We start from the raw sequence: 19,948 nt of genomic DNA, 5'->3' as shown, positions 1-19,948 counted from the left end.
TTGAATATAAATAAAAAGAATCCTACTTTAATGTTGGGGTTACTATTTATTTATCACATGTTAAAGAGTGTTTGGTAAGAGAGAAAATCATAAATAAAGAGTATTATCTATTGATAGTTGTTAGCAGGGCCGGCCCTGAAAATATATGGGCCCAAGACGAATTAAATTTTGGGGCCCTCAAAAATATATAAAAAAAAAATTAAAAGAAGAGTGTTATGGGATTTGAACTCATGATCTTGGACTTTATGCCATCCACTTCAACCAACTAAGCTATAAATATTTATTGCTTATAATACACTTAAATTTTACTTAAATAAAAGCCTAATAATTTTTTTTATTTTTTTTATTTCGGGCCCCCGGAAAGTGTGGGCCCTAAGCACGGGCCTAGCCCGCCTATGCCTAGGGCCGGCCCTGGTTGTTAGGGTAGTAGGGCTTTGTTTGGTAGGAAGGGTGTTAGGTTAAAGTAACAAGTGTTTTTAGGAGAGATTTGCCAATCAAGTACATAGAGTGATTAGTCTACAAATAATAATTTATCTATTTTGAAAGGTTCTTTCCTTCTCATTCCAAACACAATAATTCTAAGCACTTCTTTCTCTCCATTATTATTTCCATGAAATTTACCAAACCTACTCTAAAAACTTGAAAACACACTCATTACTCACTAGCAAAACTAATAAAAACATAATTAATGAAAGAGAAAAAGAAAGAAAATGACATTCATGGGCAAAATTGTGAGTCACTAATGTCCATTATTAATGATATTTTTTCTCTTGAGGTTTTTTTCTTTTTTTTTTTTCATTGGGTTAACTTTTAAGAGACCATTTTTCTAATAAATAGAAAAATATTATTAAGAAATATACAAAAGCTTCAAATTTTTAATTTAGAGAAAGGATGCATTTGAAGGAGTTAATTGAAAATGCTCTAAAACATGCTAACTATGTTTAGAAGTTGAATTTTGGTATAAAAAAGTCAAGTTCAACAAAAAAAAAAATTCATATCCAATAAAATTTTAATTTTTTTTATTTAAATCTTTTTTTCTTACATTTTCCTTGTTTTTTTTTTCTTTTCCTATCGAAATCTAACTTCTAAACATTGCCGAAAAAGCAAGTAAAAAAATGAACAAAGCATAAATAAAAACAAATAATTGCTGAACCAAAAATGAACTTTTTGTTACTAAATTTGCTGAAGCATTGTAAAAACAAAGTGATTATTATTGAAACATATATTTCCCTTTATTCTGTTGAGAATGGGGATTGAGTATAGCAGCTTTACCCCTTTTCTTAATGTGTACATAAAAAATTATGAGTAACCAAAAGAATAGAAGCTGAAAATACCAGACAAATTTAACCAACCAAAGCTCTATGTTGGCCTGAAACATAATCATGAATCCCGCCCTCTACGATCTACACCGGTTCTAACACTACAAAAAAGCTATAATCTACACCTGAAATGTACACCAGCGCTTGGTTAATGTGATCGGGAAGAATCCCATGAAAACAAACAATGTGTTGCCTGCCTCAACACATAAGCTGCCACAATCTGTGCTTCTCTATTCTCTGGAAAATTCGATAAACATTAGGTGCTTCGTAAAGCAGGAAGCTGGAAACAATGAGATAAAAGGATCGGTCGGTGGTCATTTGCCTGTCTGCATTGTGGACTAGGCAACAAGTTGGAAATTTTCAAAGGCAGGAGGAGATAGAGGTGGGATTGCCAAGGGGTGGTGAGTAGAATTTTCGGTGTATTCCAAGACCCTTCTCGCGATTGATTCAACATTTACTTTGCCAATCTTTCTTGAAGTGAGTGAATCAGTGGAAGTTGCAGTTCGAGTGAGATTGCTACTTTCTGCTGATGATAAGAACTTATCTTTTGAAAGACTGGCTTGCTCGGCTGATTCAATTACAGACGCGAAAACACCAGACTCCCTCAAACCTTGAATGATCACCTGTAAAAAAATTACATGAATGAGCTTTAGGATACATGTTTGCTTAGATGAAATGAGAAAAGGATTTGTAAACAAGTTTATTTAACTAACCATAGGTGCATAAATCCTAGTCAAGATTCCTTTCCTTGTAAGTTTAATGTTTAGTTCCTTATCGGTCCATACAATGCGTTCTCGGTACCTAGAAGGTTAAAAGTTAGAAACAAACAATAACCTCGTCGATATTGAATATTTTCATCCAATTAGATTAGCATGTGTAATATTGGATTTCAAAAAAAAGGTACAGTTTACAAGATGTTTACCAGCGAAGCATTTCGTCATCTGTTGCAGTAGAAGCAATTATAAATGCCTGCAGAGAAATATAAACACATGTAAGAGAGATTAAAACCCAGCTGGAGTTTCTACATCAAACCAAAATCGAAAAGCGATTGTGAAATGGATTATATTCAAGACAAAGCTATCAAGGATGACAAACATATCCAGCTTGACAATATTGTAGATGACAAATAGATGTGGGTTTTAAGATGTAATACCAGTCCTAAATGGATGGAAAATAAGGTACACTAAGCGGGGAAATCATGTAAACTTGATAATAAAGGCCACAACACAACTTCAAGAAGAAAACTTGTTGAAAATAAGAGATAAAGCAGAACTCACAGATCTGTCAAATTCCAACATGAAGCATCTTTTGACATCATCCTTTGTAGGCTTGCAGCCACATCGATCACGTCTAGAAGTCAAATCAGAGAATTTGGTATACGTATAATGCAAAATAGCAGCCTCTTCCAATTTGATTTCACTATTGAAAGTTAAGACAGATTAATTCATGTATTAGAAACTTCAACTCAGCAAATCAGCCTTGAGATGGTAGCTGTATCTCATATTTAGCATGGGCATTGTCTATTAGGGGCTGTACAATAATAATGAGCCTAAAATTGAAAAGAATGAAAAATATGAGAGAGATGAAATTATCATACTGGGGTGTCTTCATATAGTTGTGCCATCTGTGTGCACCATTGGGGCGGAGATGATCTTGAATTCGAGCAGCTGACTTCCCATTTCCATAGGTCAAAAAATAGTTTGGATTACCGCGAGTTGCTTCTTTATAATTTCCAAAATATACATCTTTCGGAAGATGGTCATAGTTCTTCTTGAACATTGAGACCTATTGCAAAACAGATAAAACAGAATTGGTTAATCATAAATTTAGGGTAAATAGAACATTTAGTCCTTTGACTATTTAAGTTTTGATGAATTGGTTGCTGATAGTTTTAGCAAATATCATTAACTGAATATTTAAGTTTGAGAGTTTGGTCATGACATTTCAATTGTATCATATTTGGTCCCTTCATGACCTATGATGATTTTTAAATTGAATTAGTAGAGTAGACTAAGAAGATTTCAAATTAAGTAGATGAAAGTAAAGAGAATAAGAAGACTTTAAATTTGTTTAAGCATTTTAAAATGTTCTTTCTCTTGTTTTCTAACACAAGTCCATCAGAAACCAAGATATTCACAATACATTTTTCACAAAATACACGGAAAGTGTAAATTAAAAACATTATACCTCACTGAAAGGTTCCTTGATATCATCATGCTCCACACTACTCTCCTACAATAAACAATACCCCCATCACAATTTTAGCTAATTCGAACATAAATTATCGATAACAAAGATAAAATGCAAAGAGACCATTGGAGGGTTTGGGCACTTACATAATTTGGAAAAATAACCATATCAACATTTCCAGGCACATCAGACAGCAGTTGTCTCAATGAGTACTCCCGAGTTCCAGCTGGGTGTATCAGCTCATCAGTATCTAGATGGAATATCCAATCCATTCCAGCTTCCTAAAAGTGTAAACAAGAATATTACATTTTCTTTTTAATAAAATTATTGAAAGAATACATAAAATGTTAAGTCCATACCCTTGCCATGACAATAGCCATCTCCATGTTTAGTGATTGCTTCACAAACAACTCATAATTACATGGCTTATAGAAGAAGCTTGCCAGCCAAGTCTCATTCCATATCCGACTAATAACACAAAGATCGATTCAGATAACAAATACAATAAATAAATCATCAAATAATCCATAAAATTAAAAGGGGATCGAACCTACCTTTTCGCTTGCTGCTCCTCTAATTCCCTTGTTCTGTATATAACTTTCACACCCTGATATTAGTCCATGCAAAGAAATGGATGATCCGATTTCAACTAATTAAAAAAGACTTCGTCTTATAAAATGAAAACTAAAAGCTATTAACATTCTAGAAAATTGGATACGTAGACTCACCGGAATGCTTTCTAACACTTTAGTTACTTTAGGAGAGGCAGCCTTCCCTTCCACAAAGAGTAAAAAATTCGAAACTCCAAGTACTTTATGATAAAAAATCCAGGGCAATATCTGCTGTAAACCAGCGGATGTACTTGTTGTAATACATATCTGAAATACGAAAAAACATCGAAAAAAGATCATTAACTATTTTCAACGATAACACTATGATTCAATTTCAAAACATAAAAAATAAGCACTCAAAACCAATATACCAGCTAAAACTTCATAATGCTTTACTTGAAACAAAGAGGCATAGAAGTTCAACCTTACTCTCATAATAAGATTACTTAAGTCTTGATTGGTTCTACCATTTCTATTTATCCACAACAAACATCTTCTACTATTGTCTCCATAATAGCATTAACTTCTAAACAGCTCTTCATCCATATATTAAGATCATAGCATGGCTTATAGATTTGACCATTCTATCAAGTTCAAAGAAGAAAAAGGTGTGGCATATCACACCAATAAATCCAAACTCTAATTTAACAAGTCATAGTACTCTAATTTGACCATCCTTAATGTTATAATATGATCTAGTTTCTTCTTTTTTCTTGGTTGTTATTGTTTTACTAATTGATTATTTGATATTAAACTTATTGGTAATCTACTTCTTTTCTTGTTTGATATCAAATAATCAATTTAGTAAAATAACAGACGATACATAATTAAATATATCATCTTCTCCAATGCAGATAAGATCAATACATGGCTCATTGGTCAAAATTCGAAAAAAAAAACAAAATTGATTAACTGAGCAAAATTTCTCCTCAGACGATAATTCTCATATAAATCCCAATCAAACAAGCACAAATAACACAGCAAGATCCCAAATTCCCAAACTGAAACCCAATTCAAATCAAAACGATCAATAATCCAATAGCACAGGAGAAAAAATAAAATAAAATAAAAAGACTAACCTTAGGCCTCAGATCCGAGCCATAATCGAATTTCCAATCCTTATAGTACGGAAACGAGGGAGAATCTTTCGGCCTCAAAGGATCAACACAATTAGAGCCTGAAGAATGCGAATTCCTAGACACTGATTCCGACGATTCCATACCGGGAAACTGGAGTTGGTCAGGAGACCATCGGGTGACCGGATCGTTGAGGCCTCCACGCCATTGGAGGACAAAGGCGAAGCAAGCGAGAGTGAAGGGAAGAACAGTTAAGAGCAAGAGAATACGAGAAGCGAATGATTGGGAAGAAGATGAAAATGAAGAAAAAGAAGAAGAAGATGATGATGATGATGAGGAAGGTCTGGTCGATGAATGCAGACCCGCCATTGGAGAAGCTTGGTTAAGCAGATACAGAGAAGCTGGTGCATATATATATGTATATGTATATTTATAGAGAGAGAAAGTTGTTGTGAAGGTGAAGAGAGAGAACCAGGGAGCCGTTTTATATCGTTACAAAATCTTTGTTCTTGCCGGCTTTGCCTAATTTTTTTTTTTTTACCTTTTATTTAATTTTTTGTCTTATTTTTCAATTTTCACCCTTAAAATATATATATTTTTTTTTGTCTTATTTAATTAATTTTTTTAATAATTCCATATATTATTTTTTTTTAATTTTTTTTTAAATTTACGGTTGAGCACCTTCTAAATGTGTCATCTTGCAATTAGCTAACGATTCTCTCTAAAAGTTATTACATAAATATATAAAACCCAAACTTAGTTGAATCAATAGCAATATTAATACGTATGAGTTTGCTAGGCACTACTGGTGTCTTTTAAAATTTATTTTTATGATTTAGGTTACTCTTGTAATTTCTATGTGAAATTTGATTGCGATTTAGGTTGCTATGTAGATTTACGTAAAAATGTAAAAAAAAAAAAATATATATATATTAACCCACATAGAAATCACGGAAGTAACTTAAATTATAAATTTAAAAAAAAATTAAAAAATAGTATATGAAGTAATTTTTTTTTTATTTTTAAATAATAAATAAATAAAAAAAAAATCATAAATTGTATATTGTTTCCTTTTTGTGTGAGTAGGGGGTATGAATGTGTAATAAATTATATAAATTATTATTGTTGTTGATGTTTTGTGGAGATTATGGGAAAATTTTTATGGTATGAGTTTAAATCACAACCTTCTTAAAAAATAATTGATTTTTTTGGTTGAGATTTGTTAATGTCAATATTATGCTATGTAAATGTGTAATAAATTATATAGATTATTATTACTATTATTGTTATTGTGTGGATATTATGTGCAAATTTTTATGGTATGAGTTTTAAACCACAATCTCCTTAAAAAAGAATTGTTTTTTTTTTTTTTTTAAATAAAGGTTGAAATTTGTTAATGCCAATATTGTGCTATGTAAATGTGTAATAAATTATATAAATTATTATTATTGCTGTGTTTGTAGAGATTATGAGCAAATTTTTATGGTATTAGTTTAAACCACAATCTCCTTAAAAAAATAGTTGATTTTTTTTTTCAAAAGAAGTTTAAATTTGTTAATGTCAATATTATTCTAGTGATTTCTCTAAAAAAGAAATATATATTATACTCCTATTGATAGATACTATATGATTACAATTAAAAAGTATTTTGTGTTTACATTTTTTCAAAAAAAAAAATAATTAATTTATTTTGGCTTTAATAATTATCAAGTTTCACATATTTTAATTTAAATTTACCTAATATTAAATTATACTAATAATAATATGTCACATCTTAAAATATTTGGTACATATTTTACTTGGACATGTGGTTGTTAGTAGGTTTTGTTTTTTACATATTTTAATTTTCATTTATCCTCTTACAAAAGAAATTACATTTACTCCATATAAAATCATACCAATAATCATAGCATAAATATTAAGGGGGGATTTTTGAAAAGAAAAAAAAAATCTAAAAGTTTGATAATTTCTATATTGAATGAGTTTGTACAAAAATTATTTCTTCAATATTTAATAGCTATTGGGGAGATATTGATGATATTGTCTAGGGCATTAAAAACATGATTCATAGCCATAATAATAATTTCTTAGGTTTTGTTTTAGGAGGCTAACATTTTAGCTCATTAATTGTTTTTTAGCCAAATTATAACCTTTTTGTTGATTGTGTTACCATTGGGGCAAACATGGTAGTTGTGTTTTAATCTTTCTATTTCCTTAATAAAAGACTCCCAATTCAATGAAAAGAGAAAAAAAATATGTTTCATAAATATTTATAGAAAAAAAAATAATAATAATTTGGGATATGTACTCACAAAACAAATCATATATTTTTTGATTTGATTTTTGTAAAATACAATATTAGGACAAAACACATGAGCTTAATTGGTAGTTCATAAGTTTATGGTTTTTTTAGAAAAAAAATAATATTGAATAATATCACTATAAAGAATATTAATTTTGTGATATGGTCTTTCACAAATAAGATCTTATATTCAAAAATAAAAAATAAAAAATACTTATAAAAAGAACATTCAACACACAAAATCAAAGGGCAATAATATATTACTATGAAAAGTGTATACATTGGTGTTTATGGTTGATTTAGAGATCGGTTTAAAACTACAAAGCATTGATGAATCAAATTTGTCAAAACTTTTTTGGTTTGTCTAAATTTTCTTTTATATTGAAACAATTAGGTCATCATAGTTTGCCAAAATTAATTGGACTTTAGTAAATTAAATGTATTATATATAATAATAATAATAATATAATGAATGCTTACGGATACTCATAGTTATTTAATTTGAATGATGAAGGAAAAAATTGTTCAAATGGGAAAAATAATTGGAACAGAAAATAATCGCACCACATATATATATATGGGTATAGAGCGGGTATTATACACCGTCCTATACCCGCTCTAATATATACATATATAATGAGTCTTTTTTATTAATTTGTTTATTAATGATTTGCACAAAATAAGACATATTCCTTTAAAAAAAAACAAGGAAAGAAACTATGAGATTGAGTAGGAGATGAGAGAACCACTTGAGGCTAGCTCAAGTGGTCATAGGAGGGTGCGTGTGTGTTCGAGGTCCTGGGTTCAAGTCCCAAATTATGCAATGTAATATATAAACGCTTAAAAAAAAGTAGGAAATGAGAGGATGTGAGAGCTGGAAGTGGAAGAAAACAATGGGTGAAAGGGAGAGTGAGAAGAGAGGATATCGTCGGTTAAGGGTTAATTGGTTTGTGATTAAAAAATTATGTGTTTTTTTTTTTATTTTTTTAATTAGTGATTTAGAAATTAAAATTTAAATTTTGAAAGTAAAAGATATTTTTAAGAATTGTTTGTAATGCTATTTAATGTTTATAAATTAAAAAACAAAAGAGAATGTGTGATATATTTTTTAAATTTTAGATTCAATGATTTAAAAATATAAAAAAAATTGAGGTGAAATTTTATCCCCGGGACAAAACCTAAACTCTCAGAGTTGAAACCAAGCATTGATGCACCAAAGTTTGGACCCCATAAATGAAACCCAAGAACTAATATTTATAGTGTAATCATTATGAATGTAATGGAAATAGTATTGCGTTAATACTTAATTCTAGTTTAAAATTTTTAAAGGTTATTCTTAGTTTTTTTTTTTTTGTTTAAAATTTCATAATATTTTTTTTTGAGTGTAGGATATATATAATAGTATTTTACCATCAATTAATAGCTTAAAGGTCTTGAGCTTCACCACTAAGTTAATTTTAGTGGCTGAAGTCCATACATTTCTATCTATTTGGGACTTGGCAAAGATTTATTATAGGTAAGTTAAGGATTTTAGTAATTAAATAAATGTTATTTAGGATTTTCTTTGATTCTTTTTTGGTATTGGTTCTTCTCTGCCGATCCTCCATGCGTTTCTAATTCTTAGGGCCAGCCTTAAAATTTAGTAGATCATAAGACAAAAAATATTTTTAAGTCCTTATTTAAAAAAAAATGTAGTATTTTTTAAAATTAGTAAAAAAAAAAATGTATAATTTTAAACTAGAGAAAAAAAATTTGAACTTTGGGTTAGATGGGCACTAGGCACAGGCCAAGCCCGCCTATGCCCAAGGACGGGCCTACCAATTCTCCTCGCCAACAAGACAACGTTTCTCCGATCAAAACGTTCCTTATCTTAATGTTATGTTTTCTCTTATTTTATTTTTCTTTTAATATTAATAAAATAATTAGAATAATCAATTTTGTCTCAAAGATGGGAATATAAAAGTGTTTACTCATAATTTGGGCCAATTTTACCATTTCTTTTCTCTAATTTAATTATTTTATTATGTGCTTCATTATTTTTGCAATTGCTAGTGGACATGTTTTTTTTTTTTTTTTTTGTTTTAATTAAATAATTAAAATTATTTTTACATGTAATTAGACTGTGTAAGAAAATGATGCTTAATTTACTAGAACTTAAAAAATATTTTACTTTTAATTTTTTATCTTAATTGTATAATTATTTAAGTATAAATTAAAACCAATTTTTTGTTGAGCCATTACTTTTATGAATAACACTTTCACCCAATAACACCATAACATCAAACACATTATCTCAATTCAAGTCCCTTTTGTGGTGAGAACCTTATCTTTATACTTATTTCTTTTTTTGTTTTATAGTCTTTTGAGCTTTTGCAATAAGGCTATTGAAAAAGAAATATTTATTTTTTCTTTCTTTTATTTTATTCATAAAAATGCATAGAATGGCCATGTGATGCTAATGTGTAATATTTTTTAGGGTCTATACGTGTTGTTGTCTCATATGATTATTATTATTATAAAAACAATAGAATCTAGACAATAATGATAATGGTATTATAGAAATAATCACTAAATTTTATAAATAAATAAATTAACAAAACAAATCATGTAAACCTAACTGATAAATTGCTTTCTCTTGAAGTAATGTTATGGTAGTGGGATCAATGTTTTGGAGAGGTTAAATATCATTATATTAGTTGTCTACTTTTATTTATAAATTATATAATATAGTATTATTTTATATATATATATATATATTCCAATTTTTTAATTTTCCAAATTTTTACGGATTTTAAAATATAAATTTGTAAAAATAAAATATAGTATTATTGTAACACTGGAAATATTCACGATCTAGTGTTACAATAATGCATATTTCTAGTGTTACATTTATAATTTAGATGATTTTTTTTTTTTTTTTACATTAGCATACACAAAATAAGTATAGCAAAATCACCAGTAATCACTGTGAACTTGGAGAGATTGTTCCATTTGTCTCTCACCCAAATCATGTAATACAATATCTGTATGTAGGGTGTAGCCTTGAGCCTTAAGCCAACCATTCATCTCTTCCAACATCTTGTATATTTCTTTGCTTTTTGGGTGTTTCTTATCCCCTGCAAGAAATTCATGTACCTTATTATTCACTTCAATTGAGCTACAACCGGGCTCCTTTTGAATCCCACTCTCTTTTGCAACCCCTTCCCAATTTCCAACTGCAGCATAATATATGTTTGAAAGAAGAATATATGTCCCTGAGTTTGCAAGATCATGTCTTACAAGATACTTAGCATTGTTGTGGAGTCTACATGCACCAAGTAAAGTCCCCCACAAGACCGGATCAGGATCGATTTTCATGTTCTTGATGAGTTCATAAGCTTCCTCTAGATGCCCTGCACGGCTAAGAAGATTTACCATACATCCATAATGCTCAATCTTCGACCAAACCAGCATAAGCGCAGGCACTCAAGACACCGATGAAGCTAATGTCGCTAGGGTAGTATCCGATTTCAAGCATTTCATTGAACAACTCTAGTGCATCTTGGCTAAAACCATGCATTGCATACCCAACAATCATTGAATTCCAAGCCTCAACATCCTTGTCTTGAATACTATCGAAAACCAGACGAGCATTCTCCACACTACCACATTTGCAGTACATATCAATTAAAGCAGTGCCCACATGAACATTTATTCGAATCCCATTACTCTCCATGTAAGTATGAAGCCACTTACCAGACTCCAAAGCTCCAAGCTGACCACAAGCAGATAGCAAAGAAAGCACAGTGACTTCATTAGGCTTTATTCTCTCTCTCAACATCATCCTAAATAACAACAAAGCTTGATTAGGCATCCCATGTTGAGTATACCCATCAATCATCACATTCCAACACACCAAATCTCTGTCCCTCATTTCATCAAACAACATCCGAGCTTCATCAAGCTTCCCATGCTTAGCATAACAAGTCATCATGGCAGTCAAAGAAACCAAACTCCTCTTAGGCATTGTAACAAACAGTTGTTGTGCAGAACAAACATCACCAGCTCTAGCATAAACATCAATGAGTCCAGTCCTAACATACAAATCAAAATCAAACCCAAATTTAATCGCTTGACCATGAAGCAATTTTCCATGCCCAAGTGGGCAATCTTTCAAAAGAGCTGAGAACGTAAAGCAATTCGGTTCAACACCTTGTTTCAACATCTGGGTATAGTACAGTACAAATTAGCAGCAAGGTTTGTCATAACATAATCATTTGGCTATCATTATAAGGAGATGGCCAACTTCAATTTCCTAAAAATATAATTATTCTATCTTTTTGGGTAGTTAAAAAAATTCCTTTAAATTGTTTAGTTTCATAATTTGTAAATATAAAAGAGAACTTAATCTGAATAACAGTAGAGCAGACACTTTTGTATGTTCTCTGAATTTAGATTTATCTAGGAATTTTTGGTCTTCTGTTTTCTTAACTAAATAAAAACTAACCAATTCAGTTTCTTTCACATGGGTAATATGTTTATTAACTTTCAAAATGCCAGTGATATAAGTTGCTTTTTGTAGACATGTGGTGTGTAACTTCATGAGTGTTTATTTTGTTCTAAGCTTCAATTTTGAAAATTAGGTATAATTATAAATAGTATATATAATTAGAGTATATTTATATTTTACATTAGATTTTTATAATTATTTTGTTAATAGTGTGTAGTTATGTTAAATTTCCACTATTGGATTCAATAAAATATGGCAATTAGTAATCTTTGAATACCTCTTTGAGCTCCTGGTTTATATTCCGTAATTTACTCACTTGTTTTATTGCTTTCACTCTAATCAAAGATCTAGGATCTTGCCTATTGTTCGTGTCCTACACGCGTATGTAAGATTTCAATTGCTAACTATAAATTTAAGGTAGACTTGTAAGATGTTTGATACCCTTAGAAAAAACCGTCATTATATTTATTAGACAGTGTTTGGCAAGTAGAGTCTTCTTTCCAGACTTTTTATATCACCATTACTAAGTGAACGTGTTGGATAATGTACTCTAATATGATTGAGAGTGTATTCACATATTTTGTTTTCATTTTATTTTTCACATAATATAGATACTATTACTATATAAAACTATTTGCTTTATAGCTAGGTTGGTATTAGAGAAAACTTATTCAACTAATGTGGTACTATGAAATAGATATGTTCTTCATTAAAATCTATAAAAAATGATTGATAAACCCCTAATTGAAGCTGCACTACACATCCAGTAAATGACACATACATACAGTATTATTGCAGCTAATCCTTCTTAATTAAATGCTTCTAATCGAAAAATCGAGTTAATTAATTAACGCGGGTCTTCGTGATTCCCTTTGTAAATTCTGGTTTCAATAAACTGGTAAAAGTTGATTGTTTGGTAAAAGACAATTCAATCTGCACACAATATTACTGTGTTTAGATTAAAGTTGAGTAGTAATTAATACCACATTCAAGAAGTAAAATAATCAGCCTCAAAATATTTATTTATCCAAGCAATGCAGCAATTAATATCAAATCTCCTAGAAATGAAAGTTAACTTTAACATACCATTGATTTGAATCTATAAATGTGTTAAATACATATCTATCTTTCTTTCTTGTAACACTGCATAGCCAAAACTTGTTGATGAAGATTGTGACAGTCAGTAGTCCCGTGATCTGTAAGAAAAAATACCAAGTAAGCTGTACTATTCCACATCGCTTAAAGAAAGTCAAGTGTGATGATTCTGAGACTGTGTAGGTATGAGATTAATTTCAGTATCCTATCACGAAAAAACTTCACGGTTAAGCGTGTTTGACCTGAACTAATTTCAGGATGGGTGACCCTCTTGTATAAGAGTCATCATTCCGTCATTGTAAAGTCCCAATGAAGACTTGAAGCGGCATGTTACAAAAATGCATGCCTTTATGTCATCCACTTTATGCACAGCTGCAATATCAAATAATAAAATGATACACATTCTGTTTTAATTTAGTCAAAAAATAACAATAGATATTTAATTAATGTTTGTACCTCGAAATCTTCTTTGTTTGGATCTGGAAATAAGTTCAAGAGTTGTATATGAGAAATCTTATCCCAATCTTCACCTACTTCCTTTTTGCATCTCTTCAATAACACAGGACTATCACTAATCCTAACATGGTTCAAAGAGGTGAGGCTTCGATTCGAATTCCTTCCGGAAATGATGTCAAATTGGGACATTTTGCAATCTCCAAGTATTTCAAAGAGGTGAGGCCTTGAATTCCTTCAGGGAATGATGTCAGATTAGGACATCCTCTTAACTCAAGTTCCTTAAGTGATTTGAGGTTGCCAATCCATTCTGGAATTGTTGTCAAACTATCACAATACCTAATATAAAGTCGTTGTAGACTTTTAAGATGTTGGATACCCTTAGGAAGATTCGAAAATGACCATAGTGCTAATTTGTGGATTCTTTCAGTTAAGGCTTTCCACATAATTTGGTCACCATCATCATCATCATCATCACCATCATTATCACCATTTCCACTTATTGACACTGTCAAATCTCTAAGTGATGAGAGATGTAGAATACCAGGACACAGATCCTTAAACTTGCTGCAACTAAAATAAGTCAATTCATTGAGAGTTGTAAGGCTCTTAAACTCCACTGGAAGACATTTTAAATCCTCAATGCCATATAAACTTAGTCTTTTTAATTTGGAGAGAGGAGAAAAAGAAGATGTTGTAGGGAATATAACCATTTTTAATGTGTCTTCCAAAGGCTTCCAGCTAGTATGGGATAGATACAACTCTTTTTCCAAATGTGGGTAAAGTGGCATGCAACTCAGCTTAGGACAATCTTTTATATATAAAGAAAAAAGACAAGGGAAATAAGGCAAGGAGATGTGTTTGTCTTCATTTGCAGTACAAGAAAAATGATCAACTTCTTTCCACCATCCTTTTAGATTAGGCAAATTATCTAACTCAAGTCTCTGCAGAGATGGAAGTAATGTTGTTGTTGTTGTTGAAGTTGAACCAAGTAAGTCTTGATTCAAATCATTGTTGGATATGTAATCTAAAGACATCAAGCTCTTAAGTTTCAAAAATTTGAGACTGTGTAATTGATTCAATGGAACTAGATACTCACATTTTTGACAATAGGATACTGTTAAGTTGACTAAGTTTGTAAGTGATGAGAGCCAACTTGACAACTTGACACCCTTATAACATGTTAACTCCAATTCCTGAAGATTTGGGTGTGGTTGAAGGACATCCATTGACATTTCACCAATTTCAACATTTGTATTTTCCCACTCCAAACTCAATGATTTAAGGTATTGTTTATTCTTTAAGCTCGAACTCCCATATTCTTCTATGGCATGGCTCACATTTAAACCTTCCAATTTACCTCTCAAATTATTCAATCTCAACAAATCTTTTAGTTCGCCAACATATTTCGGGACATGTATCTTGTTCTTGTTCTTGTTCCTCAATACGTACGTTGATAAAGTCTGAAGATTAGTCAGCTGGCCTATTCCACATGGCATATACTCCAAATCAATACAATGAAAAATTTCAAGATGCCTAAGATTGATAAGTTTCTCAATGTCTCTAGGCAATTCTCTGAGCATTGGGCAATTACTGAATTTAAGTGTTTGCAAATTCACCAAATTAGTAAATGAATCTGGAAGTAGCTTTATAGTTACTCGTAAAATATGCAAATATCTCAAATGTTTCAATTTACAAATTGAATCCAACGAATCGTCAAATAACCATTTCAAACTCAAAGCGCGTATCAACTTGAAATGCAATACCACTGCATCTAGCTCGCCTTTGAAACAACATTCATCGAGCAAAAGAATTGTTCGCGCCTTACTTGCTTGAACCAGAAAAGTTTTACTTACAGAGTGAACATGGTGTTCAAAGGACAAATGGTGAGTATTTTCATTGATGAAGTTTCCTTGACAATTTGAAGGAAAAGTAGCACATTTTGCACCAGACACAAGTATTGCAAGATCATGCATGAGATCACGCATGAGATCATGCATCTTGCAACATGTTATAATGCCCCATTCATCTACTTCAACATCTTGGAAAAATGATCCTTCCACTAAATTCATAAAACATTCATATCCCACCTCCTCCAAACATTGATCTTCAACTGTATTCAATAAGTTAAGAAATCCTTGTGCCATCCAAAGCTTAACTAATGTTCCCACCTTAATTTTATAGTCTTTAGGAAATAGACTACAGTAGGCAAGACAAAGTCTCAAATGAGAAGGTAGATGATCATAGTTCAATCTAAGGGTAGGCATAATATCCTCTTCACTTGCTTGAGGTATTTTTGAAAATTCTTTATTCAAAGATGACCACTTTGATTCTAAATTTTCATTGTACAACAAATTTCCTGTTGTTCTTATAGCTAGTGGAACCCCTTTGCACCTTTCAACAATCTCCTTTCCAATCTTCACAATATTAGAGTTTTGTGGCTCTTGTCCATTTTTAAAAGCCATCCTTTTAAACAAAGTCCAAGATTGATCTTGGTTAAGTATCCCCAATTTATGCAATTGACCTTTGCTAGATGTGAAATTAGCAATCTTTTTACTCCGAGTTGTTACCAAAACTCTACTTCCTTTTGCACCATTTCTTATCAACTCTTCCAATTCCAACCACTTAGCACGATTTTCCTCCCATACATCATCTAGTACAAGAAAATACCGCTTACCACCAAGCACTTCTCGAAGCTTCTTTTGCAGTTCTTCCATTCTCATGTCTCCCTCAACCTTAATGATACTTTTCAAAATTAGTTTTAAGTCAAAATTATCAGCCACACATACCCACATTGTTAACTCAAAATGATTCTGGATTCGCTCCTCATTAAAAACGCTCTTAGCAAGTGTAGTTTTTCCTAATCCTCCTATGCCACAAACGAAAATCATTGATACATTCTCTTCACAACGATCCGATAAAAGCATACTTATAATAGCTGATATATCTTCCTCCCTCCCAATAACTTCTTCTTGACGCACATACGAGTGCGTATCAGCTCTTGCTCTTCGAATAATCTGTGTCTCTTCATGTTTTTCTTCCAAATGAAACTTTCTATCATCACAGATTTTGGCTAGTTTCTTCTTGATGTCCTTTATCCTATTACTCATCTTAAATCGATAAGCAAGTGCATTGGAGCCAGAAAAAAAAGTCTTTATCTGTAGATAATAATGAAATCAAACGACAGAAACACCCCATTAAGATTTGTCTAAGAAGGTGTGGGAACGATATTATTCTCTAACTTGGAAACATGGTGTTGCAAACTTTCGGCTCCTAAGCATTGTTTCATAGTTTGACAGGCCGTTCATAGTCATCGTTCATAGTTTGATTGTATTTTCTCTAGACTCATCATTCAATTTCAGAGGGTGTCTAGTTGGTTTATAGTATTTTGATAAACAAAAAAAACTTATGTATTTTTGAGAAAAACACTATGATAATAGATAGTATTGATCGATTGATTAAAGTTTAGAGCCTCCTAGTTTGTCGGCACAGGTGTTCCAAAAAGACTCAACAACTCTAAATTTTATCAATGAAATGTAATTGTTGTAAGGAGCTGAGGTCGCTATATTGTTATCTGACTGTTTGTGTTTATTTTTTTTGAACAATGAACAAACATTTGGAGACATGATTCGTTGTTGCAAAGCTCTAGTGTTGATCTCGTCCATTAAGTTGTCTGCATCATGAACAGAACCACTGAGCCTTTGGAGCCAATGTTGAACTTCATTGTTGTGTCTCTGCATCCATAAGCACAGCTTGGATTGTTGAAATGGTTAGTTTGAGTTGCTCAACCTCATCTTTCACACCCCAAATCGATGAGATTTGTTTCACAGCTGCAGATTCCAAACGATCAATGATTAATCGAGCAATTGGAGTAAGAATAAACTCAGCCATCACCTTTCTTTCAAATTGGTTTTCCTTGAAGATTTGTTAGAGCTAAGCTATGGACTTTCACACTACAGTCTTGACACTTTATAATTAGTTAGTAGTTTTTTCGATATTAAAAGTACTATGACATTTTGGCACCTTAAGATGCCTTTAGCATTTCTCTTTTCTAATTTATATCAAAATAAATTGAATTGGTCCAAGTAAGACAATAATAATTCATCTACAATGTCATATACATATAAAATATATGATACTTTCTGATTTTATTTTATTTAAAAATAACTAAAGACAAAAATTAAAATAAAAACTTCTAACAAGCATAGTCTATTGGACAAATAAAATAAGACCATGAATAGAGTTTTAATATTTGTCAAGGTTTATAAGAGTTAAGTTTGTTAGGTAAGACCACAACTTTTATAATCTTTTTTGTTTTTTTTTTCTTTTTAAAGGGATGACTTTTTCTTTTAGTTGTATGTGTTTTTTTTTAACTAAAAGTTTTTATTCAATTAGACCAATTTGGCCTCAACAATGTCATCAATATCAAAAGAGATATCATACTCTGAATAAATAAGATCAGCATATAAACGAGACGATTTAACCATAAAGTGAACAATCCAATTGACAGATTATTTGACAAAACGTAAAGAGACATCATTAATAAAAAACAAAAGTTGTTTACAATCCTTAAAGATATCACTAAAAGTGGATCGATGACAAAATATTCAAATTTATAACAACTTGCACCAATATTATATAATTAAATTCGATAATACCAGCATAAGCACAGGCACTCAATACACCGATGAAGCTTATGTCGCCAGGGTAGTATTCGATTTCAAGCATTTCATTGAACAATTCTAGTGCATCTTGGCTAAAACCATGCATTTCATACCCAACAATCATTGAATTCCAAGCCACAACATCCTTGTCTTGAATACTATCGAAAACCAGACGAGCATTCTCCATGCTACCACATTTGCAGTACATATCAATTAAAGCAGTGCCCACATGAACATTTATTCGAATCCCATTATTCTCCAAGTAAGTATGGGACTACATAGTTGAAGAGAGCTTAAATGGATTGATTGGTACTACACAGTTGAAGAGAGCTTAAATTGATTGATTGGTACTCTCTATATCAACAAGGTGCATTTGAATCCCATTAATATTTTTTTCATTGTTGACTAAGAAGTAAGCATAATGAGGGTCGTCTCAATCATTGAGGGAGCCTACAACAAAATTTGTAAATGGAGCCTAAAAAAATACTCTATACAATTAATTATATATACATATATAATAGGCAAATATAAATATTTATTAAAATAAATGAGAAAAAAAGTATTAAATTGAATTATTTTCTTAAGCTACATTTGATTTGGGCCTAATCGAGTCTCTAGGGCCTAATTGGGCCTCTTTGGGTTGGGGGGCCTAGGGCAGTGGCCCTTGCTGCCCCACCGTTTAGTCGACACTGTATAATAAATGCATCACACACTCAATAATATATTCAATTATATACCTCATAATCAGTATATTCATAAATATTTCTAAAAAAATTAATATAATGATTCTAAAATTATAAAGTAAATATTAGTTTGTATTGTCCTATTATAGACAAGAGAAGATTGCTTCTTCTTCTATTTCTTCTTTACTTGTTCTAATTTTAATTTAATATTGTGACAGATTTCAAAATGGACAACACTAACACTTCATGGGTTCGTGAGAATCTCTGAAGAAGGATTCCATGAATGTTGTTCTAATTGTTTTGGTGGTACTTTTGGTGCTACTAACTCTCATTCTGTGTGTCGTGACAATTATTTGCCACGCACACAGAACTAACCCAATGGCTAGCGCTAGAGTACACCCTGCACTTGTTGAAGAAATCGCCAATGAAGATAATCAACCAATCTAAATGGATGCAGCCTCAAGAAATGGAGAATTTACATCTAAATACTTTTTATTATAAATAATTATAGGCTATGATCATGGCCATTGATTCAGTTTAATAACGACTGGGAGGATTTTTGCTATAAAAATTATTGAACTGATACAATTATAGGCTAATCTTTCACGTAGAAAGAGACATTTGATTTAAGAAATATTTCACCAACAAAATTGGTCATATATATATATATATAAATTAATCATACTTGTCAATATTTTTTTTTTGGGGATCTTCTTCTTCTTCTTCAGATTTCAAAATGGACAACACTAACACGATTTCAAAATGGACAACACTAACACTTCATGGGTTCGTGAGAACCCTCTGAAGAAGGATTCCGTGAATGTCGTTCTGATCGTTTTGGTGGTACTTTTGGTGCTACTAACTCTCATTCTGTGTGTCGTGACAATTATTTGTCATGCGCTCAGAACTAAGCCAATGGCTAGCGCCAGAGTAAATGGAGCACACTTCCGGCTGGACCTACGATAAAATTTTTAAGTGGAGCCTAAAAAAATAATTTATACAATTAATTATTTATACATATATAATAGGCAAATATAAATATTTATTAAAATAAATAAGAAAAAAA

At 31.2% G+C, this 19,948-nt stretch overlaps 2 protein-coding genes and 1 pseudogene across 2 annotated transcripts; all 3 read right to left on the bottom strand.

Annotated features, from left to right (window-relative positions):
- Positions 1–1,148: 1,148 nt before the first annotated feature.
- Positions 1,149–5,702, bottom strand: LOC115709678 (glycosyltransferase-like At2g41451). The gene is made up of 11 exons (XM_030637841.2): positions 5,200–5,702; positions 4,238–4,387; positions 4,064–4,116; positions 3,869–3,977; positions 3,656–3,790; positions 3,507–3,551; positions 2,917–3,104; positions 2,597–2,738; positions 2,242–2,288; positions 2,033–2,120; positions 1,149–1,942 (listed from the first exon to the last, which is right to left on the bottom strand). Exons 1-11 carry the CDS (start codon positions 5,563–5,565, stop codon positions 1,658–1,660), a joined length of 1,608 nt encoding a protein of 535 aa, XP_030493701.2. The 5' UTR covers positions 5,566–5,702; the 3' UTR covers positions 1,149–1,657.
- A 4,689-nt stretch (positions 5,703–10,391) lies between these two features.
- LOC115709127 (pentatricopeptide repeat-containing protein ELI1, chloroplastic-like) lies at positions 10,392–12,569 on the bottom strand (annotated as a pseudogene).
- A 1,100-nt stretch (positions 12,570–13,669) lies between these two features.
- Positions 13,670–17,426, bottom strand: LOC133035861 (putative disease resistance protein RGA4). Its single transcript, XM_061112290.1, has 3 exons — positions 17,325–17,426; positions 17,150–17,269; positions 13,670–16,693 (listed from the first exon to the last, which is right to left on the bottom strand). Exons 1-3 carry the CDS (start codon positions 17,424–17,426, stop codon positions 13,670–13,672), a joined length of 3,246 nt encoding a protein of 1,081 aa, XP_060968273.1.
- Positions 17,427–19,948: the final 2,522 nt, after the last annotated feature.

Source organism: Cannabis sativa, chromosome 3, assembly GCF_029168945.1.
Source record: "Cannabis sativa cultivar Pink pepper isolate KNU-18-1 chromosome 3, ASM2916894v1, whole genome shotgun sequence".
Taxonomy (NCBI): Eukaryota; Viridiplantae; Streptophyta; class Magnoliopsida; order Rosales; family Cannabaceae; genus Cannabis; species Cannabis sativa.
The sequence above is the reverse complement of the archived record's forward strand: the minus strand, read 5'-3'. Positions and strand labels throughout refer to the sequence as shown.